At 38.4% G+C, this 26,801-nt stretch overlaps 1 protein-coding gene across 3 annotated transcripts in view; it reads right to left on the bottom strand.

The window, feature by feature from the left end:
• hdac11 (histone deacetylase 11) overlaps positions 1-26,801 on the bottom strand; it is a 217,149-nt gene that overhangs the window by 27,931 nt on the left and 162,417 nt on the right. For all 3 annotated transcript variants that reach the window (XM_051921512.1, XM_051921513.1, XM_028824035.2), the window contains one exon: positions 19,557-19,653. In XM_051921512.1, the coding sequence (XP_051777472.1) occupies positions 19,557-19,653 (97 nt within the window). The remainder of the gene's footprint in view (positions 1-19,556; positions 19,654-26,801) is intronic.

Here is a 26,801-nt window from a genome sequence, read left to right as displayed (position 1 = left end):
TCCGGGGCAAGATAAAAGCCTCACTCCAATCGGAGAGCCGGAGTCGGGTAGAAGAGGACGGAGCTTGCGAGAGAGGAGTGGAGGCAGCCGAAAGGAACAAGGATTGAGCTAACCACTGAAAATATTGTAAATAGGGTGAATAAAACGTGTACAATGTGCATGTGTGGATGAAATTAAATTAGTAACATTTTTTTTTTACTATTCTAAAGGAGACTGTTTAACATAATACATTTGGTTTATTGTTATTATAACTATTGCATTAGGGTTTACTATGCTTATCCAGGGCCACTTTTTAACACCATTCCCTGGGTTTACTATCTTACTATTTCAAGACGGTTAAAGATTATATTTTATGCTTATAGTATTTAGACTGTATCGACAATAGATATCTCAATTTTAATCCTCAAACGCCGCTGCTGGGGGGCTTGTTTTATTTTGGACGTGCTCTGTCTCTAGGTATGTCAGAGGACTGGGACTTTGTGAAGTGGGGTATAGCCTCACGTGGGGAGGCAAAATGAGGGGGTGGGAGGACTAGGGGGGGAGAGAAAGAGAGCAAGCTATATTTAATCTATCCTTTAAATCCTTATAATTATAATTACCAATGTAACAATAGGCTGCATGGCAATAACTCTTGGGAAAATTGGAAATTAAGGTCAAAGCTGTCTAACTTTCAGTTAACACTACAAAATGACATCAAAAATTCAGAATCAATGTCTCCAGGACGGGACAGTTAACTTTGTGAGTTGGAATGTTAAAGGCCTGAATTACAAATTTAAGTGAAAGAAAGTATTCTCTCACCTAACAGGTCTAAACACTAAAATAGTACTTTTACAGGAGACCCACTTATTAAGCAAGGATCAGTTCCAGCTGCAAAAAGACTGGACTGGCCAAATGTTCCATTCCAGCTTTACAAAGAAAACTAGAGGTGTGGGAATTCTTATCCATAGAACAGTCTCAATTCTAGTATCAGATGTAGTATCTGATCCTGAAGGATATGTGATTGTAATGGGCAATTTATTTAACTGTAAAGTGATTTTGATAAATGTTTATGCACCCAATGTGGATGACAGGGAATTCATGCAAAATGTATTTACATCCATTCCCAATGTGAACACTCATAAAATTATAATGGCTGGGGACTTTAATTGTGTTTTTAAATCCAGACTTAGGTTTCCTGTCACAGGGGTAATGACATCTATCTAACACTGCAAAGACAATTAATTACACAGTTTGCAACTGACCACAACTTATCAGACCCCCTGGAGATTTCTAAACCCAAACTCAAGAACATATTCCTTCTACTCACCAGTGCATCATTGCTACTCAAGAACTGATTATTTCTTTATAGATAACAATTTCTTGCCTACGATTAAATCTCGCAAGTACAAAGCTATTGTTATTTCCGACCATGCCCCTCTGATCTTGGAGCTTAAATCATTATACCCCACATACTCATCTTGCAGATGGCATCTTAACCAACTTTTATTAGCAGACGAGAACTGTACAGAATTTATATCAAAACAAATCAGATTTTTTTCGAGTGACAAATACATCCTCAGAGGTCTCCGCAGGAATACTCTGGGAAACCCTGAAGGCCTTCTTAAGAGGACAGATTATCTTATATCTTTCCCATAGAAGTAAACTAGAAACCAAGAAGGTATCAGAGCTAACCAGTGAAATTACTAGAATAGATCAATAACATGTCAAGTATCCAAGTGAGGTTCTTCATAGGAAAAGGAAGGCTCTGCACTTAGAGCTCAACCTCTTAACAACTAAAGAAACTGAACAACTCATTTTTAATCAATACATCATTACTATGAACATGGAGAGAAAGCTAATAAGCTCTTAGCTCAACAAATCCACAAGCAAGAAGTTCACAATGCAATCCTAGCAATCATCAACACAAATGGAGACAAAATCATTGACCATAAAAATATAATGCACACATTTTGAGACTACTATAAATCCTTATATTCTACTGAGTTTAAAGAAGACAAGACACAATCTAATGCATTTCTGGATACATTACAGATACCACAAATAGATACTCTTAGTGCAGAGGAATTGGATAAACCTTTGGCACTATCAGAATTACTAGATGCTATAAAGTCACTTAAGAGTGGGAAAGAAGCAGACCCTGATGGCTACCCTGTCGAATTTTATAAGAAATTCTCCACTCAGCTGGCTCCCCTTTTATTAGCAACATTCGCAGAAGATAGAGACAATAAAATTCTACCTCAAACTTTTTGCCAAGCATTAGTCACCATCTTTCCTAAACAAAATAAGGACTTATTACAATGTGCATCATACAGACAAATTTAATTTCTGAATAATGATGTTAAGATACTCTCCAAAGTCCTAGTTAGAAGGATAGAGAAAGTGCTGCCTTCGGTAATATCACAAGATCAGATTGGATTTATTAAAGGCCGACACAGCTTCCAATCTTCAACGCCTGTTTAATGTAATATATTCACCCACAAAGTCAAACACCCCAGAGATATTATTATCGTTGGATGCAGAAAAAGCATTTGATATGATTGAATGGAACTACCTTTTCACTACATTGGAGAAATTTGGGTTAGGCTCGAACATTTGTGCATGGATCAAACTACTGTATACCAATCCAGAAGCTTCAGTTTATATTAGCAACATTAATTCAGACTACTTTAAACTAGAACGTGGTACCAGACAAGAATGCCCCTTGTCACCACTACTTTTTGCAATCGCCATTGACCCACTGGTAGTTCACTGTCGAAATGCTTACCAGATAAAGGGGATTATCAGAGAAGGACTTGAACAGAAAATTTCTCTATATGCAGATGATATGGTACTCTATATATCAGACCAACAAAATACCGTGCCTGCATTCCTTACAGCACTTACAGAATTTCAAAAGGTTTCCGGTCTCAGAATTAATATGAATAAAAGTGTGCTCTTTCCAGTGAATTCTCAAGCATACAATATTAGATTGGACACCTTCCCTTTTATCATTGCAGATCAGTTTAAATACCTAGGAGTAAACATCACAATTAAACATAAAGCTCTTTATCAACAAAATTTCACCGTCTGTATGGAAAAAATTAAGCAAGACTTGCATAGATGGTCAACCCTTCATCTCACTCTAGCTGTAAGAATTAACGTTGTTAAGATTAATATCCTTCCTAAGCTTCTCTTTTTATTTCAAAACATTCCAATATACATCAATAAGTCATTTTTTAAGCAATTAGATTCAACCATAACCTCATTTATTTGGAATTTAAAACATCCACGTATCCAAAGAGTGACCCTACAAAGACCTAAGGCAGAACGTGGCATGGCTCTACCTAACTTTCAGTTTTATTACTGGGCAGCAAACATACAAGCTATGAAAACTTGGACATGGACACAAACATACGCAGAAATAATAGAAATAAATAAAAGAATAGAAATAAAATCCTGCACTACTTCCTTATATTGCCTGCTTTGTGCCCCTATAAATGCAAGTTATGGCCAACTATGCAATATGGAACCAATGTAGGAAGCATTTTAAGATAGAGAAGCTGTGGCACCTCTGCACGAGAACCACCTTTTTCAACCCTCACAAACATATGCAGTTTTTAATATCTGGAAAACATTTGAGATTAAATCACTTAGAGATCTGTACATAGACAATGTCTTTGCATACTATGAACAATTACATTCCAAATTTAACTTTCCAGCAACACATTTCTTTCACTATCTTCAAATTAGAAACTTTGTTAAACAGAACCTGTCTGATTTTCCTCATCTCCCACCTCCCAAAAATATTGCTCAGTTTCGAGGACTCAGACAGCATTTCTGTAATATATAAAAACATGTTACAGTCACTCCCTTTCAAAGATCCAAGAGGACAGTGGGAAAAGGATCTCTTACTCAATATCCCAGAAAAGGAGTGGAAGGTAGCAATGCAGAGAATTCACTTGAGCTCCATATGTGCAAAGCATACATTATTCAACTTAAAATTATATATCGAGCACATCTGTCTCGTTTAAAATTGTCCAAAATGTTTCCAGGGCAAAATCCAACCTGGGAACGCTGCAATCAAGTTACAGCCTCACTGAGCCACATGTTTTGGGCCTGCACCAAATTAACATCATTCTAGACCAAAATCTTTAAATGCCTTTCAGATAGCCTTGGTGTCACAATCCCTCCTAACACATTAACAGCTGTGTTTGGTGTACTTCCAGATGGGCTTAAAGTGGAGAAGGACAAACAAACTGTAATTGCCTTTACTACACTAAGTCTCCTCTTTTAAGTCAGTGGGTAACTGATGTTTTATACTATTTGAAACTGGAAAAAATCTAATTCTCTCTTAGAGGATCTGTGCAGAACCTTTTCAAAACCTGGCAGGATCTAATCAATAACATTTTAGATTAAGCTCTTAAAGCAATGAGGAAGCAGATTCTCTCCCCATTTCTTTTTCTTCTCCATTTATCTTTATCCACTTATTAAACTCATCAATTTACTTATTTTTACTAGCTTTCAGATTTACTCTGTTAGCCATGCTCTCTTCCTCAGGGGTGGGGGTTTTGTTTTCAATCCTATTTTTGTAAAAATTGATCTATTTGTATGGAATGATTACAATAAAATCAATAAAATTAAAAAGTGCATATGCAAGGTGAGGGGCTACCCTGAAAATGTGTGAGGCTTTATGCCAAGTTCAGTTTTTATACGCCTCAAAGTGAGTGTGGAAACAGGTGTACGCAACATTTTTCTGCATATACACTGTTTACACATGAGGCCCTGGTCCCTGTGGAATTTAAACTTCACCAGTTTCACGTATAGGCGATTATTTCTAACAAATTGCTAAACTTCCTTAACATGTTGAATATGTGGTTGTAAATCCTTTGAAAAGTTAGGATATTACTGATGTATACCAATACATATATTCCTAGTACATCATGAAAAATGAAATTTGAAAATATTTGAAAAACTGTTGGTGCATTACCTAATCCATATGGCATCACCCTATACTCGTAATGACCTGTGGCAGTGTTGAAGGATGTTTTTCACTTATATTCTTTACATATGCAAATTAGGTTATAGTTACTTCTTAAGTCTAATTTGGTAAAGACAGTGGATCTCTTAATTTGATTAAGCAAGGCTAAAATTAGCAGTAAGGAATAACTATGCTTAATTGTGATTTTGTTTGGCTAACTAAAATTTATACAAAAACCCACTGAAGACTGTTAGATGGTATTAAAATCCATTCAGTAAATTATCTTGGATATATTCCTACACTGCTTTTGTTTCTATCTTAAACATTTTCCTTTGTTAATAACACATAAAGTAATAATTCTGTCAGACAACCATATTTCTGATGGGGTGAAGCGGATAGTTATAATGATTTTACTTGCCGAATAAATCATCATATTCATAGAACTCGGTTGGTAATAAAATAACATTAGGTACAAGATATTACGATGGCCCCAAAGGGCAAGCAATAAAAAATTTAAAGATGTGAAGAGCACAATCAAATGAAGTGGTAACATGCATAAAAATGTGGCGCGCACTATTAAATATGGTGATGTACACATTCAGACAAAGTAACGCGCAGAATTAAATGTAGTGCCACGGGAAAAATTAGAGATGACATGGTCACAACCAGAGGGGTGATGACAAGTAAAAGTGTACAGAATGGATTGGTACCTGACAAAACAAAAGGAACTCACTGATTGGTGGCAAGGTCTGTTCGTCAGTCCACAGGTTAAGTGGCATTCTGAGTGAGGGAAAGTTAATACTGTATAACATTCTTAATTACCAGAGTAAGTATATGAGGGTGTACATAAACATTCGGACATTCATTCCTTTTCTTCCCACGTAAAGTAAATTGAAATGCTCTCTGTTCTTTTTTTTGCCCGCAATGCATTTCTTGATGGCTTGTTGTAGCTGGATTAACTGGGGGCATTACTTTTTAAATTACTAGTTTATTAAGAGTCTACATACCATTTTATTGTAATAACCATAATTAGATGTATTTAACCATAATTAGATGTATTTATTTGTAATCTAATGTGGCGCTCCATGTGGATTTTGTGTTCGATCAGGTGCTGTTATCAGTGGAGAGATATAGTAGCAAAAGAGACAGAAAATCAGTCCTCACATTCATGATTTATATATATGCTCAGGGTCCATAGGTTTGACAGTTCTGGTTATTGCACAGTATTACTTGTTTGAGACACTAAGACATTACTTCAATTGTGCATTGACCTATAACAAAAAAGGCAATGCTTAAAAGTAAACCCTAATTAATTAAAAAATCTAATGTTATTGCATTCAGTCCTGTAACTGGATGTATCCTAAATGATTTCCTTTCAAGTAAGAGTAACTAAAATGTTATTTTTAAACATTTTCCTTCTCTAATTCATGCAAAAACAAACAAAAACAAAATCCAAGCTAATATAAATAAATACAATTTATATTTTTATATGAATAAAACTGTATGCTTGTGCAATACTGTATATGAGAAATGTGAAATACAGAAAGTAGGCAGTGATAAATTTTCTTCACAGACCTTAATGGTAAAGTAAGCAAATAATAGCAGATACATGATAGATGTAAGTTACTCCACCTGGCACATTTTTAAAATAGGAGAGGAAATCGGAGTACAGTGGAACCTCGGTTCACGAACGTCTCGGTACACGTACAACTCGGTTTACGACCAAAAAGTTCGCCAAACTTTTCCCTAGGTTCACGACCACACACACGGTATACGAACAAGCCAGGTTACCTTTCGGTTTGTTCATGTTCAGTCTCTCCCTGTGCATTTCCTGTGCAGCGAGCAAGAGAGAGAGAGAGAGGGAGCGCGACACACACACGCACACACACATACACACAGAGGCAGTGCGAGAGACAGAGGCACACACACAGGCAGTGTGAGTCAGAGAGCTGCGCGCGCGCGCACACAGGAGCACACAGGAGCACGCGCGAGAGAGGCGCGTGCGCACACACACAGGAGCGCTCTAGAGAGACACATTGTGAGCTGCGAAGCTGATCGCACCCCCAGAGAATACAGACGCCCCTGGGAAAACCCCTAAGAAACATGGACAGACTACCTTCACATTCCTCCTTTCCCTTCTGGCCGTCTCTGTCGCGTAATATGCATCTCGCGCGGTGCTCCGCCTTCTTAAAAAGCCTGCACGGGCTTCTTTCAGTTTGTTAAATTGGTTGCTTGCTACTCCTTCTTTCTCTCTCAAACAATCTCTGCTCCTGGCGGAGCTGTCATCTCTGACTTGTCATGGAGCACGTTTAAACTGTTGAAGAGAGAAAAATGTTTGTTTGCAGTGCTTTGAATAAAGTTCCTTTTTTTCTACAACCTCCTGTGTCTCTGTGCAAATCTGTGACCCAAGCGTGACAACACACACAGGCGCTCCAGGCTCGCACAAGAGAGACGCACGCACACACACACAAGCGGGGGAGAGAGAGGCGTGCACACACACGAGCGCGCTAGAGAGACACGAGGGACGCATAAGGTAGAGAAGGCTTGTTTTTGTTTTCAGTTCTATTTACAGTGATCGGTTTGTAGCCTGCATTGTTGCAATGTTACTTTTCTTGGTGGTTTATTAAATTACGGATTTTTCAAATGTTCATTTTTTTCCCCTGTGCTTAAAACTCATTAAAAAAAGTGTTTTTAGTGAGCGGTTCCTAGCACTATAGCGCAAACTATTGCAGTGTTAGTTTTCTCTGTTGTTCAAGGTTTTCTCAGTGTTATTCAATGTTTTTACATTTAGTTTACCATTACGCTGTGCATTCTATGGTATAATTAACTATATTTGTGCTTAAAAACTAAAAAATATATATATTTACATACAGTTCGTACGGTCTGTAACGGATTAATTGTATTTACATACAATCCTATGGGAGAAATTGCTTCGGTTCACGATCAACTCAGTTTACGACCAGAGTTTTGGAACGAATTATGGTCGTGAACCGAGGTTCCACTGTACTTATAAAGAGTGAAAGCTTGTAAGCAACACAGAATAAGTCGGTGGAATAAGCTTGGGGATGTAAATCCAACACTATACAACAGTGATTTAATAACCAACATCATTATGGTCATCAGATTAATGAGAAGGATCTGGAATGGATGGTTCCTTGCTATGATTACATCCTGTGGACTGTTCTCGCTAATTTCAATTCAACTACAGTCAAAGACAAATTGTTTAATTAGCCTATGATTTCTTGTAGTGAAGAAACAGTAAACCCTCCCTCATTTGGACTGTGACCTGGAGTGTCGGAACTTTGATTTTTAAATAATAGATGCTTTTTTGTTTGTTTCTAAAAAAAAGAGACATTATAGTTTGACATTTTTCATACTGTACACTTTTTCTAAAGACTATAAATATATACATACTTTGCTATACATATTTTCTTTTACTTTCTTCTATTAGTATTTCTTTAATAAATACCAAGTTACTTTTACATGTCTATACTTTGTATTTATATCTAGAGTAATTCAAGAAATAAAGTAAATGTTAAGATCTCTGTGAGCAGTAAGCAGTTGCCATATGCTCCGATCTGTGGGGTTTATCAGGTTAAAAAAAAAAGACATCACTGGCTGATAAATAGCCTATATAGCCTTTGTATGTTTAAATATATTCTTGGAGACCAAAGTAATATTTCTGAAATATATCTAAGACATTGTATGTTGTTTGTGCCAATGATAAGTCTCTTAAAGTGCTAGGGAGTGATGGACTGTGCATGCGTCATTAATATGGCACTTAATGTGTTTAAGGCTTGTGTACAGTCATCCCTCACCTATCGCGGGGGTTACGTTCCAGAGCCCCCCGCGATAGGTGAAAATCCGCGAAGTAGCGACCTATATTTATTTTATTATTTATACATATTTTAAGGCTTTATAAACCCTTCCCACACTCTTATAAACCTTTCTCACTCTCTTGTTAACCTTTCCCACACTCTTATAAACACTTCCTATGCTCTTAAACACTTTCTACATTCTTTAAACACCGCAGACCAACACTGCATACTGCACGCAGCAATCAGACTTCGATGTGTCTGCACTCGCTTTGTGAAGGGGGGCAGCTGAACTCACGCTGAGCAGAAATGGACTTTGTGCTGCTTCTGCCAAAATGCCTGCTTGTCGCTCTGCGCGTTCAGAAGGAGGAGGAGGAGTGGGGGTGTGTGAGGGCTGAACTCACGTTCGCTCAAACCCCCCTCCCCGGAGGCGCAGTACGCTCCTGCCACTTCACATTGTCAAGGGGGTGGGGAGCTGAATGAACACTAAGGAGAAGTGGACTTTGTGCTGCTTGTTGCTCTGCGTGTCAATAATTTAAAAGCCTGTACAGCACCTATTTTCCTGTCTCACTGTCTTGTCTTGCGTGAAGTTAAAATGTTTTATAATAGTGAGATGTTAATCATATCCTTAGCCCGACATCCACATATCATATGTGTTAAGAAAGTGTGTTTTATAAGTTTACATGTGTTTAAAGCATGTGGGATGGGTATTTTAAGGCTTAAACTATAAAAATGTTTATTTATACGGTCTTTCTATATCGCGGATTTTCTCCTGTTGCTGATGGGTCTGGAACATAACTTCCGCGATAGGCGGGCAATCACTTGTATTTAAAAACCCGCGAAGTCGTGAATCCGCGAAAACTGAACCGCGAAGTAGTGAGGGATTGCTGTATTTGTATATCTATATATGTGTGTGTTAACCTCAAGGTGTGAGAGAACAATCCAGTAACAAATCTGGTGAGTTCACTTTTCCCTGGAAAATACAATTAGGCCCTGCAAGAAAGCAAGTAAGGGTAGTTTGAGGCTAATAGCACAATGATATAGCCTACCAATTTTTTTCATTTCTTATTACTGCTTTATGTCTCTGCAAACGCATCTTATCTCAGGGTCTCCAATTTTTGTTATATGAGAGTTTCTTCTGCTTTAACTATAGAGAAGCAGTTTTGGTTTTTAAAACAGTGACCAGAAGTCTTAGTTGCACTACTGCTCCAAAGTCCAAAAACAGAAAATGAATAAGATCTTTCAACATAAGCAACTCACAAAATCAAGTTGTTGTCAAAAAAAAACAAACCACAAATTCATGAACAGTCATTTTTCTATACAAAACACATAATTCTGTGGAGAATCTACAATCTTGGATGACTACAAAGTGCATGCCACAAACTTTATAACATTGTGACAATGTTATATTATACATTGTATTTCCAATTGATTTTCCCAAGCAACACTGTGGCAATTGTCCACAACATATTGGCGTCCATAGAAAACAGCATGGTATTGGAAAAATATGTTAAAACAATTTTAACTACAGGGAAACAATAATAAAATGAAAAATGAATATCAAATAAACGTGCTTTAGACCCAAAGACTATAATAACCATCAATATTTGACTCGAAACTGTAAAAAAAAAGAAAAAGAAAAAATAAAGAAAAACGATATCAATCATGACAAATATCTTGAAGCTTGCTGCTTCAGTTTGGTTACTGCTGCATATTTTCAGAAGTGCCATTTCTATGAGAGATTGTGGATTGGAATCTGGATTTTCACTCATTGTCTTTTTTCTGGCCATGACTGCTGTAAAGTTTCAATTACCTACTGAAATCCCTCATGCTGGTTCAGAAATTACACATTCCCCCAGGTGCTGTCCACAGGCAGAAATCTAATGCATAGTTATATCCGTTCAATACAATCTAATTCAGTGTCATAGGGTACAGATCCTATCGTGGCTGTACTAAGCACAAGACTGGAATCAAAGTCATGAATACACCCTCACTTGTGTTTATACAGGGTGAACATACAATTGCCAATTAACTTGATTAACATGACATTACAAAGTGAGAGGAAAAGTGTTATGCACAAACATGAATGTTCAGTACTCTGGAGAAGCAAGACAAACCATTAATGACTGCAGAACTTTTAGTACATACTGTAGCTGATGGTACTAAACGTGCACAGAAGAATACAATGGTATATTTGACCATAAACTTGCCAGTGAATGGAGCAATACAGAATATTTGGTCAAATCAGAAAAAGGAGGTAAAATTCAGCAGTCTGGGTGATCAGTACAATATGCTGTGAGAGACTAACTAGCGTCTCTGCCGGTATGGATCCTGCTCCCTTATCTGGCCAAGAGGCCACAGGAAAGGAAGGTCAGCTATTGAGTTGTGATATTCCCTTGCCTTGCCAGGACATGGACACAGAAAGACAATGCAGCAATAGCTACAACGGTGTTTGCATCCCAGCAACCACAGGAGGACACTCTGGTTGGGCTTGGGTACCTGGAATGTCAGGTCAATGGGTGACTGCCTGCTATGGACAGAGCATCCCCATGTACACTGGGTGGCAGCATCAGATCTGATGAGCCCCAATATTAATACCACCAGGGCAGTATTGGAGTTGTATTCCTGGGGCCTAACTTGCCTGGTAATGTGGGGGCAACCACCAGGGGGCACTGTTGGATACTGATGCCACAAGGACTGTTGAGGTTCTGTCTAGCCCAGAACTGCTTCCAAGAGACAATAGATCAAGCACAGAAAATACTCCTGGATACAGAATTAAAAGAGAGCCATCCACCTGGCCCAGTGAGTTTGAGTCAGAAAGAGGCGGACAAGGCTTTTTGAAAAGAAGTGAAAAACACAGGGAAGAGAATCTGTGGACTGTTCTACTGTACTGTATATTGTGAAGAGAAGCCTGATGAGAGGAATTTCCTTATTAATAAATGATTATTTGCACCCTTGACTTGGCGTTGTGCAATTGCGTGTGGGGCTTAGGGTGCTGCTATGACCCCTACTGGCCACTGTATATATTTCTGCAGAAGCCAAGGAAACTTCAATTAGGGTCACTTTTAATAGGCAGTGTTATAACTCTGCTTTATATTTCAATTTTGTGTAACAATATTTTGTCATTACAGACATGCTTTATCAAGCTATTACAGCAGCCTAACTAATTTGTCTTTCTTAATCAAAATGTGCTTAGCTGTTTATTGGGGTGGTTTGGGTGTAGTTTACTATGCAGATTTAATGAACAAAGAATTTTTGGCTGATCCAGTTAGTGCCATTGAATTCTTCACTTTCAAACTGTACACAATTGTTCCAATGCTGATTGCAATGGTCTTACTGTGCTCCACAATCTAGTTGTAAGTTAGTGTCTGATATGTAAGGTTTAACCCTACTAAATAATGTGAAATTTCCTGTATTCAATCTTGCTCATTTTAATATTCATTTGGATTTAGTACTACAAAACTACACATCTGATATTCTGTTTTAATTGAAATGTTTCGATATTATGCAGCAGATACACAAATACAAGTTTAAGCGGAGTATAAGTTGACCCCTTTTCCTTTCATGCTTTGTGGATTTTAGTTCCCATATTTTCATTTCTTTCCAAAATTATAAACTTGTGTAGTTTTGTAATTATATGCTGCCTTTGTAAAATTAACCACTCATTTTAAAGCTAGCATCACATGGCAAATGTTTTTATAAATTATATCTGAAATAGTTTTCCTTTTAAAAAAGGAATACAATCAATTTCAAACTGCTCTACAAAAAACAAATTACTTAGTAGGTAGTGTCAGTTCATGCATAGAATATATAAGATCCTCATCCACCCTACCAACACAGAAACACAAGTAGGATGGAAAAAAACAGAATTTTCAAAATTCAGATAACACCTGTGTACGAAATTAGATGCGATATTCACTTAAACTGAAAGAAGCTTCCTGGCTTTTTAAACAGATGAGTATATCAGTTAATCTTACTAGCCTGAGCCTAACCACACAACAGATGCACAGCATGCCAAAGTTTTCTTTAGGGTTGACTTGTAATATGCAAGTGCCTTTCTTACACCTGAACAGTTACTGTCTTCCTTTTTGTGACTGATGTATACAGTGGAGGTAATGCAGTCGTTTGTGAAAAATGGAGTTTCTTCACATTTGAAATTTTAAAGGTACCAAATTTCATCATTTATGAAGTGTAAGTGGTGAATCGGATACCAAAGCCTGCTATTAAAATATTTCAATAACTATAGCCACCAAGAATGCTGCTTTGATTGCCACGGGTTTGCACATAATATTTTATAACAGTGTAAAATGATGTTGATCCTAAAATGAGACATATTTTCAACTCAAAAAAACAGTAACATCACAAATACCTAGACAGTGGTAACAGGTACACTAAACTACCATGAAAGCTGCTGCTTTCTGAATTCGTATTTAAGATGATTTTCAGTCAAGACATTGATGAATTAGTTCAAGTCAAGTCAAGTTGAGGAGCATGCACTGGTACAGTGCATTGCCGCACCCACTACACAATGAAACAACTCGGGATCCCGGTTTGCAACCCCCCAGGCAGACACACGGTCCAGTCCCACCCTCCGGAAATAACCCTCTATGTGCCGTAGCCAGCTGTTACATGGGTGACCCTTTGGTCTGGTCCAGCCACTCGGGTCCCCAACAATGAGGATTTTACGAGCTGGATCAGCCTCGGGGAAATGCACCACATGGCCGTAGTGCCATAACTGACGCTCCCTCGCAATGCAGGTAATGTGCCTCATTCGGGACTCTATGAGCAACCGCTCATTTGACACAAAGTCAAACCAATAGTACCCAAGGATTTTCCAGAGAGAGACAGTACCAAAGGAGTCCAGTCTTCGTCTCAGGTCACTGGATAGCATCCATGTCTCGCAACCATATAGGAAGACAGGAAGCACCAGGACTCTAAAGACTTGGACCTTTGTCCTTTTGCATAGATATTGGGAGTGCCACACACCCCTTTCCAGCGACCTCATGACCCCCATGCTCTCCCAATCCATCTATTGACTTCATAGGAAGAGTCAGCAGAGACATGAATGTCACTGCCAAGGTAAGTAAACCTCTCAACAAGGTCAACACTCTCTCCGCAAACAGACACACTGCTGATGGTTGTGCCCAAGAGGTCATTAAAGGCCTGGATCTTGGTTTTTATCCAGGACACTCGCAAGCCCAGACACTCAGACTCCTCACTCAGTCTCTCAAGTGCCCCGATCAGAGCCTCCATTGACTCCGCGAAGATCACAGCATCATCAGCAAAGTCAAGATCCGTGAACTTTTTTTCACAAACAGATGCCCCACAGCCACTGGACCCCACGACCTTGCCCAACACCCAGTCCATACAAGCACTGAACAGAGTAGGAACAAGAACACACCCCTGATGAACCCCAGAATCAACTGCGAAAAACGCTGCCCTGACTGTGACTCTCCGAGGAACAGATTCAGATGTGCATAACGCTTCAATTCCTCTGTAAGCAGGATGTGGGTCACTAGACCACAGATGGTGTGTCACTTGCTCATAGATTCCTCTAACAAACGCCACTTTATCTGCCCTCAGAGCCCTCGCAGCCGTCCTTCTCAGTTCCTGGTACAGACCAGAGTTGCCATTGAGCCATGCACTGCGACTCCTCTCAATGATATCCAAGGTGCCCTGCGAGATGAAACACCTCCTTTTGGGAACACTGGTAACACCAACACAACCCTCAGCAACCTTCAGGGTCGTGTCATGGAAGGTCTCCCACATCACATTAGGATCGGCAGTCATACCCAAATCTGAAAGTTCCTCACACAAACTCATTACAAACAGCCTGGTCTTAGAGTCTGGCCAAGTCCAGGATCATTTTCCTTGTATGTGGTAACCTACTGGACCTAAGCTGGATTCTAAGAGTAACAACAACAAGTCTGTGGTCAGAATTCACAAACTGGGCACTTCTGTAGACCCTGCAGTTTTGCAAGAGCCTCCAGAATCTGCCCAAAAGGATGTGATCGATCTCCTTCACCGCAACACCAGTATTGGAGTACCAAGTCCAACGATGTGGTTCAGGGCGCTGGAACCAGGATCCAGTGATTCGCAGCCCCTGACCTTTTGCAAAGTCAAGGAACATGGAGCCACTTTCACCATGGTCACCAGACCCATGGGGACTGAGACAATCCTTATAGCCAGCCCTGTCAGTGCCAGTGGCTGCATTTAAGTCACCCATGACCAGAGGAGTGTCACCTCGTGGGCACCCATCAACTACTGAGAGAAGCTGTAAATAAAATGTCTCCCACACCGAGACATCACTCACCGTGGTCGGAGCATACACTGAAACAACAGACAAGGCACCCAGAGACTGCCATAATCTGAGTCTCATAATACACTTGTTATAAGGAGTGACATCGGACACCATTGGAAGAAGCCAATCCGCTACAGCAACACCTACTCTCCGAGTATGACAGCCATCAGACCGACCAGACCAATAAAAGGCGTATCCACCTACAGAGATCTGGCTAGTCCCCGGTCTGCGCACCTCAGAGAGTGCCACCACTGAAATGTGGAGTTAACGCAGCTCCTCCAACAGCAGATGAAGATGATCATCTTTCCGGAGAGACAAGACGTTCCATGCGCCCACCCGTATGGGCCGCCTCAAATTGGGACCCGAGTGCTGTCATGCAGCAGGCGATGCCTCAGCACCACACCAGTTCCGATCCCCAACAGACCTGACCCTATTGGCTCTCCAACAGTTTCGAATCTTCCGGGGATAGGGCTCCCAAGGGCTTTCTCCCATCCCCTTCATGATGCCAGCAGCCTTCCTATGGGCGGCTGGAGCAGAGCTACTTCCGCCTGGAGCAAAAAGGAGTCCTTTCTGTAGTCTCAGAGCTTTGTGAAGTTTTTTTTAAGGTGGCTGGAGTGCCAATCCTGCCAGCAACCCCCATGATTTCCCTGCAAGTTGGAGGATCGCTTGCAGGGCCGGATGCAGTTTAACGTCATACCCATTATGAATTAGTAAAAGGAAAATTAAAAAGGTTTAAAAAAAAAAGACTTAATGTTTTACTTTTATTATGTGTTGGCTGGGATTGGCTCCAGCAGACCCCCGTGACCCTATATTTGGATATAGCGGGTTGGATGATGGATGAATGTCATCTTCTTGTCACCATCAGCTTAATTATTTATATAATATGCTTAATATAGATATGATAATATACAACTTTGTGTGTGCCTTTGTGTATTATTACAACTTATTGTCAGGAATACGATTTCCTATTTGTTCTTAGCGAAAAACATTTCTCAGTGTTGATCACAATTTTATTCTTTCTCCAAGTGAGTTCTTGACTGATTTTTACTCATACCTGACCTACCAACAACAGTTTGTGTTGCTCAGTATACAAACAGTCTTGAAAAAGTAGAAAAAGTAATCAGTCTCCAACCCCTTTTTTCCCCAGATGATCACAGATTGGGATTTTGATCAGTTTGACAGGGAACTATATTTCTTTATAACAGTGGTGCACAAAAACGGAAATTAGAAACCATTAACAAATTAAATTCCACAAATATAAAACATTTCTAAGTAGTCACGTTCACTGCATGGTTGAAGCACACATTGCAGCCCTTCCAGCAAGTAAACTGTTTGGTCTCTCTCAATATGATGGAGCAAGATTTGTTCATTGCTCCTGGCAAAATTCTGCCAGATTAGTTAGAGAATTGCAGTTAACAGCAATTTTAATGTCTCACCATACATGGAGTTAAGATCAAGTCTTTGACAGGCCACACAAAATCATGAATTGTCTTCATTTCAAACCAGCTCACTACTGCACTTCTGTTATGCTTTATGTCACTGACCTGTTGAAAGACAAATGTCCACTCCAGATTAAGCTGGAATGGCCAAAATAAAGCCTGGATCCGAATCTCATTGAGATGCTGTGTCGTTTTTGAGATTAGAAATAGGCTGTGCATGAAAGACACCCCTGAAACACTGCACAGCTGAAAGATTTCTGCATGGAGTGGTGGAAAAGACCTTCTCCCAGTCAATGTCAGAGACTGGTAGACAGTTACAGTCATGGCCGAAATTATTGACACCCCTGGAATTTTCCCAGAAAATGCACCATTTCTCACAAACGATTGTTGCAATTACAAATGTTTTGGTATACACATGTTTATTTCCTTTATGTGCATTGGAACAACACAAAAAAACAGAGAAAAAAAGCCAAATCTGACATCATTTCACACAAAACTCAAAAACCGGGCTGGACAAAATTATTGGCACCCTCTACTTAATATTTGGTTGCACACGCTTTGGAAAAAATAACTGAAATCAAGCGCTTCCTATAACCATCAACAAGCTTGTTACACATCTCAAATGGAATTTCCGACCACTCTTCTTTTGCAAACTGCTCAAGGTCTCTCAGATTTGAAGGGCGCCTTCTCCCAACAGCAATTTTGAGATCTCTCCATAAGTGTTCAATTGGATTTAGATCCGGACTCATTGCTGGCCACTTCAGAACTCTCCAGCGCTTTGTCTTCAACCATTTCTGGGTGCTTTTAGAGGTATGTTTGGGGTCATTGTCCTGCTGGTGCACCCATGACCTCTGACGCAGACCCAGCTTTTTGACACTGGGCCCTACATTGCACCCCAATATCTTTTGGTAGTCTTCAGATTTCATGATGCCTTGCACACAGTCAAGGCATCCAGTGCCAGAGGCAGCAAAACATCTTCGAACCTCCACCATGTTTGACTGTAGGTACTGTGTTCTTTTCTTCGTAGGCCTCATTCTGTTTTCTGTAAACAGTAGAATGATAAGCTTTACCAAAAAGCTCTACCTTGGTCTCATCTGTCCACAAGACGTTCGCCCAGAAGGATTTTGGCTTCCTCAAGTACATTTTTGCAAACTCCAGTCTGGCTTTTTTATGTTTCTGTGTCAGCAGTGGGGTTCTACTGGCTCTCCTGCCATAGCGTTACATTTCGTTCATATGTCGACGGATAGTTCGAGCTGACACTGTTGCACCCTGAGTCTGCAGAACAGCTTGAATATGTTTTGAAGTTGATTGGGTCTGTTTATCTACCATTCAGACTATCCTTCGTTGCAGTCTTTTATCAATTTTTCTCTTCTGTCCACATCCAGGGAGATTAGCTACAGTGCCATGTGTTGTGAACTTCTTGATTATGTTGCACACAGTGGACAAAGGAACATGAAGATCTCTGGAGATGGACTTGTAGCTTTGAGATTGTTGATATTATATTATATAAGTCCCCAGACAACTCTCTGCTCTTCTTTCTGTTCTCCATGCTTAGTGTGGCACACGCAGACACAGAACAGAAAGGTTGAGTCAACTTTTCTCCATTTTAATTGGCTTCAGGTGTGATTGCTATATTGCCAGCATCTGTTTCTTGCCACAGGTGAGTTCAAACGAGCATCATATGCTTGAAATAAAACGATTTACCCACAATTTTGAAAAGGTGCCAATAATTTTGTCCGGCCCATTTTTGGAGTTCTGTGTGACATGATGTCAGATTTGGCTTTTTTTCTCTGTTTTTTTTGTGTTGTTCCAATGCACATAAAGGAAATAAACATGTGTATATTAAAACATTTGTAATTGCAACAATTTTCTGGGAGAAATGGTGCATTTTCTGGGAAAATTCCAGGGGTGCCGATAATTTCGGCCATGACTGTATAGGAAACACTTACTTGAGGTTGTTTAGGCTAAAGGGGACAGCTATTAGACCCAAGGGTGTACTTACTTCTTCCCCAGAAATAAATGGCCTATCTCTTCATTTTTCATTGAACAAATTAATGCAAAGTCACATTTTCATTGTTTTTTTAATTACATTACTTTATACTAAATACACTGTTTAATTGGAGATCGAACATTGAAATATCCACATATGAAATAAAAATTGATCATTTTTACTTATTTTTCGATATACCTGTGTTTGCTGTTGGTTTATTTTTTTAAGTTAAATAGAGACAAACCAAATATCAGCATGGTAAACTAGACTTTTACTCTTATATGTGGAAGTGTTTTGTTCTAAGCTAAAGGAAATCTATGAAACTTTTTTTCATCTTACATTCTAATTCAACCAGTATGCAAACACTGTGGTCAAAGTATCTATTTTATTTAAAAAATATAGTCCATCTAGAATCATATCAATGACATATACTTATAAGCCTAATCTATGCATTCAGATCATCTAGTCTTAGTTAATGCAGAGCATTTCTCTATGACCTTGCAAACCACCACACAAACTACATCTACTATCTACAAACCTCTGCTGCAGACTTCTAAGCGGCATAAGATTTTGCCTACGTACCTTGTCCAATAGTCAAAAACTTATACCCAAGCACTGGAGTAAATAAATAAATAAATAAATAAATATTCTACTGATAAAAAAAGTTATCCCTGGCCCTCCCTCAACATTTCAACAGCTGATCTCCTTCAAATGTACATTCTTTCTCAGAATGTCACAGATCTACTGTTTTAGATTTTATAAAATCTTGTGAGGTCAAGCTTTTTTAGCTTTTCCAGAGGTGTAGAATGTTGCATGGCACCTTTCAATAAAATGTTTGTAACAACACATTACAAAATTGTTTGTCACTGAAACACAGCCAGGTTAAGTAAGTCATTCAGACTCATTAGTGTGAACTGCAAAAACGTCCTTATAGATTACAGATGAACAATCTAAGCACTGTGCAATATTACCTGCTACTATTATTATAATTAATACTAACACTACAAGTACAAGAAAAATAAAAGTTTCTTTAGCTATACAATATTTAACTTACGTTTTGCAAATCCATCTCCTGGATATATGTATCTGTTATAGACATCCATAATGTAAACTCGAGAGTCATCCATAAAGTCTCTTTCATGGCCATTCCCCTGAAAAACATTTGAAAGTTATACAATATAGCCACTGGAGTAATGCCAGCAAAAAATATAAAGAAGAAAAAAAAAACGACAAAGCTACTATCTTCTACAGCAGTTTATTGAAAGAAGAGCTCTAAAGAGGTATGCAATTAAATGAACTTATAGACAAAAAAGAAAAATGTCCAAGATGTGTATGACACACTGATACCTATTTAATTGGGAATATAGTAATACCCTGAATGTAACATTTAAAAACATATCCCATTGTCACTCCCTATACTGCTTAAATTCTTGTGGTGCTATGGAAACCCTCTGAAAGTCAGTCTATTCAGGGCTTAGAATGTCTACTCGGAGGTTTCTTCAGCTTTGCAGCACTCATGTTATTTCTCTTCTTCAAACATATCTTATCACTAGAAATCAAAGTAAATCTGTATCATTCCAGCTTGACTTTTCACAGTAACACAAAAAGATTTATCACTCTTGATGAGCTAATATTTTTTAAGCAACTTCATTTCTCCCTTTATTCTTTTCTTCTATAACCTGATCATGTTACTGTAATCATTTAGAAATGTAGATTTCTGGTAATCTTCTTCATTTCTCTACATATTACTCTTGTCATTTTTGTAACATAGAACATATTCCACTATGGAAGTCACTATATAAAAGATTAATTGACCAATTAAGGAAAGTAACAAGCTTAAAGTTGTAACACATACACTGAAAAGAGAAAAGGTATGGGATCAATATTAATGAATAAATAAAACCATATCAGGAATGTTCAATACACAGGTTAAGAAAAATAAATACTCTAAATAAAAATTCTTCCCCATTTAATTTAGAGTATATGGAAGACCAGCGCCACAGTAGAGATTCTGAACCCTATACAGAATGAAAATATCAGTGGAGACTTTGCAAATTAGTTCTCAAAATAGGGAAAGGAACTAATGTCTAGGACAGGGGTGGGCAGATTCAGTCCTGGAGGGCCGCAGTGGTTGCAGGTTTTTTCTCCAACCCAGTTGCTTAATTAAAAACCAATCCTTGTCAATTATTTAATTTCATGGCTTGCTAGCGCTTTAACTCTGCTATGTATGGCCATTCTCATATCCTAGATTTGTTTTCCTTTCTAAGGATATCACCCAAATGATTTGAAGTCTAAAACAGACGAGTTATTCTCAGTGCTTCATTTTTTTCTCTTCACTTTCCTTCCAAGTATTTAATTAAACCCAATAGTGCATGATGAATACACACAGGTGTAAATGGTAACAAGCTAAATGGAGAACTGCTGGTTTCTTTTGTCATTTGCATGTTATTGCTAATAAGGAACAATTAAAAATCAAGACTACAGCTGTTTAAGACTAAAATAAGCAATAAGGGTTCAAAATCTTAACGAGCGAGACAACTAAAGTGAAGCAGAAGTGTTACTTGAGCAGTAAGTGCTTCTTATTAAGCAACTGGGTTGGAACAAAAACCTGCACCCACTGCGGCCCTCCAGGACTGAATCTGCCCACCCCGGTCAAGGACATCACAAGGGCCAGCAGAAGCCATCAGAGCTGGTAGCCAGATAATTTATTAATAGCAATTTATAATAAAATGTATGTTATCTAGGTTTACTATTGGACAAAACTAAAGAGATCACACTAAAGAATGGGCCACAATTTTATCTGCTTTTCATTTCTACAAACTTTTATGCTCAAGAGGAATATTACAATGGTTTTACAGACAAAGAAATTATTAAAGATGCAAGCAAAATTGATAACACACAGGAGATGAAACCCAGAGAAAATGAGATACCAACAGAAAATTTAAAGCGATTATTGAAATGGAACCTATGAGATGCCATTAGATTCAAGGATGATGGCAGACCTGAAAATGCATCACAATATCCAGTAAAGTAAAGCAACAGCAACATATCTTTAATAAATACAAGAGTGATATCTGTGTTAAGTTTTTTGAATAGTTCTACTATTTAAAACATATCTTTAAAAATTTGCAGGAAGAAGTATAAAATATTAAAACAATAATTTTGCCAAGTAGAATGAAGCAGCAGATTAAAATAGTGCTACATTCAGCGCATTTACCAAAAACATAAATGAGCTTGTGACACTTAATATTACCACATCAAATGATGATGGAATTGTAAACAAATACAAAGATATAGTTTAGTACATTAAAGGAATGGATGGGAGATATGAGAAAGTGGTAGAAGATGTTTATGGACCAGAATATTCTTTCAAATAGTGAGAAGAAACTACATAGAGAAAAGCAAAACTACAGATCCTAAAGTAACATTCACAAAATTCAAATTGAATAGAGATCCAGTTTTAAAACAGCAGAAAGCAAACAAGAAAATTTATATTGTTTCTTGCGGAAAAGAATACATGTTAAATTTTAAAATTAAGTAAAAGAGTTTGAAAATGTGTTTAACAAACTTGATATAAAAATAATAAAAGAACTGGGGTGAGTTTCCTGAAATTATTGTAACATTGTAAACTTCATCATGAGATCAATTGTTAATTTAGAGGATTTTAAGGTTTTCTGAAACCCATCATATCTACAGTATATAGGAGTTGGTAGCACAGAACTCTGTAATCTACAGTATTTGTTGTCCAACTCACTTATTAATCAGTAAGTGCATTTCAACTTGGCTACCTCTTGTACTAGCCATAGTGACAGTAGTGCTGGGCGGTATACCGGTTCATACCGAAAACGCTTTTTATTTTTTTTATGATATGGACGTTCGTAACGTGGCACAGCGGGAAACTGTTCAAGTGGGGACCTTTTTCACTGCTACACCGCTAAACACAGATTTGTTGCACTAGGGCTCTTTTTCACTGCTACACCACCAAATACTGTAGATAGCGGTAGCATAGGTATTGCGCTGTGAAAATGGACAGAGAACATTCCAAAACTGAAGCTGACAATAAAGTTGAACATGATGAACAGAAGAACTTTTGCCGAAAAAAAGGAGTCACGTCCGTCGCCTAGAGATACTTTAGTTTTAAAAGGTCAGATGTGTAAATACTGTTTCTATACTACTGGATAATACTGCAAGCCAAGTTGTACTTGTTTTATTTGTTTTCTATACAGTGTAATGTACCTGGGTACTGTGTAATAGTGTGACGACATGTTGACTTTATTCTCGACATTTCCACTTTAATCTTGACGCTTATGTCAAGATTAAAGTCGACATGTTGACTTTATTCTCATAATTTGTCATTAAAGTAGAACATCGTAAACTAAACTTCATCGTAAAATGAAATATTTAATTTGCTAGATTTTCTCAAACCCCGTCATAAGTTATATAGCACATTAAATGCTTTGTGTTAAGTGATTCTTAAACTGACTTCTTCTTGCACTAAGAGGAGGCGCCGGCAGCGATCACCGCACAGAATACATTCACTTCATGATCTTCCTGCTCTCTGAACATTTAGAATGCTAAGATAAATACTTAATATAATTTTCATGGTGAAATGCATTAAAGCATGCATTAATCATATGGGGGCACGGCGGTGTGCCTGCCTTGCATTTGCATGTTTTTCTGGTGGGTTTACTCGGCGTGCTTCAGTTTCCTTTCAAAGTCATGTAGGATGTTGGGTTTTGTTGTGCTATATTGACCCTGCTAGTGTATATTTTGCTTGTATTCATCCTGCGATGTGCTGGCGACTCGTTCAGAGATGGGCGCAACTCTGAATGGATGGCATAATTAAACATGTATAACGAAGACATTTTTAAAGTTCTGAACACTCCGTGGGCTAAGTTTATAACTAGTTTTAATTTCACAAAGACGTTTATCGTGTGGTGATTGATTATGTGGTGAAAGAAAAAGGAAGGATAGGAAATGGGGTTTTGGTACGTCAGATAGAGACAGCATACATGCAATAAAGATAGCCCGCTCAGAAGAACATGCATTGAATTCTGTGTTCGTGTCTCCGACCAGCAGATCATAAACCCAACATTTACACAATATTTAAGTTAAACCTGTGCGATAGCTATTCATACATCCAGTTTTTTGGAGCCTCGTCACACCTGCCATAAAGTTCTCTACACTGAACATACACCTGGGGACCCCTTACTGAGAGGGAGCAGCACTACCGCCTCACTACCGTGCATGTGTAATACCTGCTTTAATGCATTTCATCATGAAAATGATATCAAGTATTTATCTTATCATTATAAATTTTCAGAAAGCAGGAATATCATGAAGTGAATGGATTCTGTATGGTGATCGCTGTCTTCTCTTAGTGCGGAGGAAGTCAGTTTAAGAAGCGTGGTGATTAACCACTGGGTCGGGAACGTAACACAAAGCATTTAATGTGCTGCATTAATTTATGATGGGGTAAATTAAGTAATTGATTAAACACTGATTTTAGGAAGAAGTTTAGTTTACGACATTCTTCTTTAATTATGAAGTAAACTATGAGAATACAGTGGAAATGTCGACTTTAATCTCAACATAAACGGCGAGAATAAAGTGGAAATGTCGACTTTAATCTCGACATAAACGGCGAGAATAAAGTGGAAATGTTGACTTTGTTCTCGACATATTGTTTGTTTTTTTCTTCCCAGTATAGCTTAGCTTGAAGCAAGGTCCATATTAATGCAGTTTGCCTAAATGATGGTTCAGTTGGTAAAGATGTCATCACCAAGTTGCACTTGTTTTATTTTATTTTAATTTGGTGAATACTGTGTAATGCACCTGGGCTTGAAGTCTTGAAGTAATAGTGCAACTATCAGTAATAATACTATTATTTATTTTATTGTTATTATTAGTTTAAATATTATGTAGTTTAATGATGATAAAGTTGTTTAAAAAGTCACTTTAACGTGTCAGTGGACAGAGATTGTTAACATTAACAGAAAGTGTAGCTGGTTTACAAAAAATATTTACTATTTATTCCTTTTCTAAGACATATTCGGTGCAATACAATTTCTGACAAGCACTTCTGGATATTTTACTAAGTCTAAATGCCTCTTTGTATGGTTGAAAATATGTTGTCAAAATTATAGTTTGTTTTTGCAAAATTTGTTCAATAAAAAAGTTCTATATTTTGACTGCATCTGTCATGCAATGTGATACCTTCTCCATTAGTGCCACCCCCTTGAAAACTATCACTTTATGGGGCAATGCAAAACTGTATTAATTCTTGTGTGCACATTAAAAAAAATTTTTGTACAATGTAAAATACTCTTGACAGTGGAATAGGTTATACTTAGCCAGTAATTGCAGTGGAAAATGTGGTTAACATCCACTCATGCATGGGGAAAAAAATACCGTTGAATACCGTGAAACTGGGATAATTTAGAAAAATACCGTGATATAGAATTTTGGTCATACCGCCCACCCCTAAGTGACAGACAGTGGTCACCAGACAGATCACATTCACATTCAATTCAGGTTCTAAATATTCTTTGAACATCTAAAGGTGGAGGCCAAAATAAATAAATGAATATATATATATAGTGCATCCAGAAAGTATTCACAGCGCATCACTTTTTCCAAATTTTGTTATGTTACAGCCTTATTCCAAAATGAATTAAATTCATTTTTTTCCTCAGAATTCTACACACAACACCCCATAATGACAACGTGAAAAAAGTTTACTTGAGGTTTTTGCAAATTTATTAAAAATAAAAAAATTGAGAAAGCACATGTACATAAGTATTCATAGCCTTTGCCATGAAGCTCAAAACTGAGCTCAGGTGCATCCTGTTTCCCCTGATCATCCTTGTTTCTGCAGCTTAATTGGAGTCCACCTGTGGTAAATTCAGTTGATTGGACATGATTTGGAAAGGCACATACCTGGCTATATAAGGTCCCACAGTTAACAGTTCATGTTAGAGCACAAACCAAGCATGAAGTCAAAGGAATTGTCTGTAGACCTCTGAGACAGGATTGTATCGAGGCACAAATCTGGGGAAGGTTACAGAAAAATTTCTGCTGCTTTGAAGGTCCCAATGAGTACAGTGGCCTCCATCATCCGTAAGTGGAAGAAGTTCAAAACCACCAGAACTCTTCCTAGAGCTGGCCGGCCATCTAAACTGAGCGATTGGGAAAGAAGGGTCTTAGTCAGGGAGGTGATCAAGAACCCGATGGTCACTCTGTCAGAACTCCAGAGGTCCTTTGTGGATAGAGGAGAACCTTCCAGAAGGACAACCATCTCTGCAGCAATCCACCAATCAAGCCTGTATGGTAGAGTGGCCAGACGGAAGCCACTCCTTAGTAAAAGGCACATGGCAGCCCACCTGGAGTTTGCCAAAGGAAACCTGAAGGACCCTCAGACCATGAGAAAGAAAACTCTCTGGTCTGATGAGACAAAGATTGAACTCTTTGGTGTGAATGCCAGGTGTCACGTTTGGAGGAAACCAGGCACCTCTCATCACCAGGCCAATACCATCCCTACAGTGAAGCATGGTGGTGGCAGCATCATGCTGTGGGGATGTTTTTCAGCGACAGGGACTGGGAGACTAGTCAGGATAAAGGGAAAGATGACTGCAGCAATGTACAGACACATCCTGGATGAAAACCTGCTCCAGGGCGTTCTTGACCTCAGACTGGGGCGACGGTTCATCTTTCAGCAGGACAACGACCCTAAGCACACAGCCAAGATATCAAAGGAGTGGCTTCAGGACAACTCTGTGAATGTCCTTGAGTGGCCCAGCTAGAGCCCAGACTTGAATCCGATTGAACAACTCTGGAGAGATCTTAAAATGGCTGTGCACTGACGCTTCCCATCCAACCTGATGGAGCTTGAGAGGTGCTGCAGAGAGAAATGGGCGAAACTGGCCAAGGATAAGTGTGCCAAGCTTGTGGCATCATATTCAAAAAGACTTGAGGCTGTAATTGCTGCCAAAGGTGCATCGACAAAGTATTGAGCAAAGGCTGTGAATACTTATGTACATGTGATTTCTCAGTTTTTTTATTTTTAATAAATTTGCAAAAACCTCAAGTAAACTTTTTTCACATTGTCATTATAGGGTGTTGTGTGTAGAATTCTGAGGAAAAAAATGAATTTAATCAATTTTGGAATAAGGCTGTAACATAACAAAATTTGGAAAAAGTGATGTGCTGTGAATACTTTCCGGATGCACTGTGTGTATATTATATATATACATACTGTTAATATATATATATATATATACATATACACACACACACATAT

Source organism: Erpetoichthys calabaricus, chromosome 18 (genome assembly GCF_900747795.2).
Source record: "Erpetoichthys calabaricus chromosome 18, fErpCal1.3, whole genome shotgun sequence".
In the NCBI taxonomy this organism is placed as follows: domain Eukaryota; kingdom Metazoa; phylum Chordata; class Cladistia; order Polypteriformes; family Polypteridae; genus Erpetoichthys; species Erpetoichthys calabaricus.
This window is presented reverse-complemented; position numbering and strand designations above follow the sequence as displayed.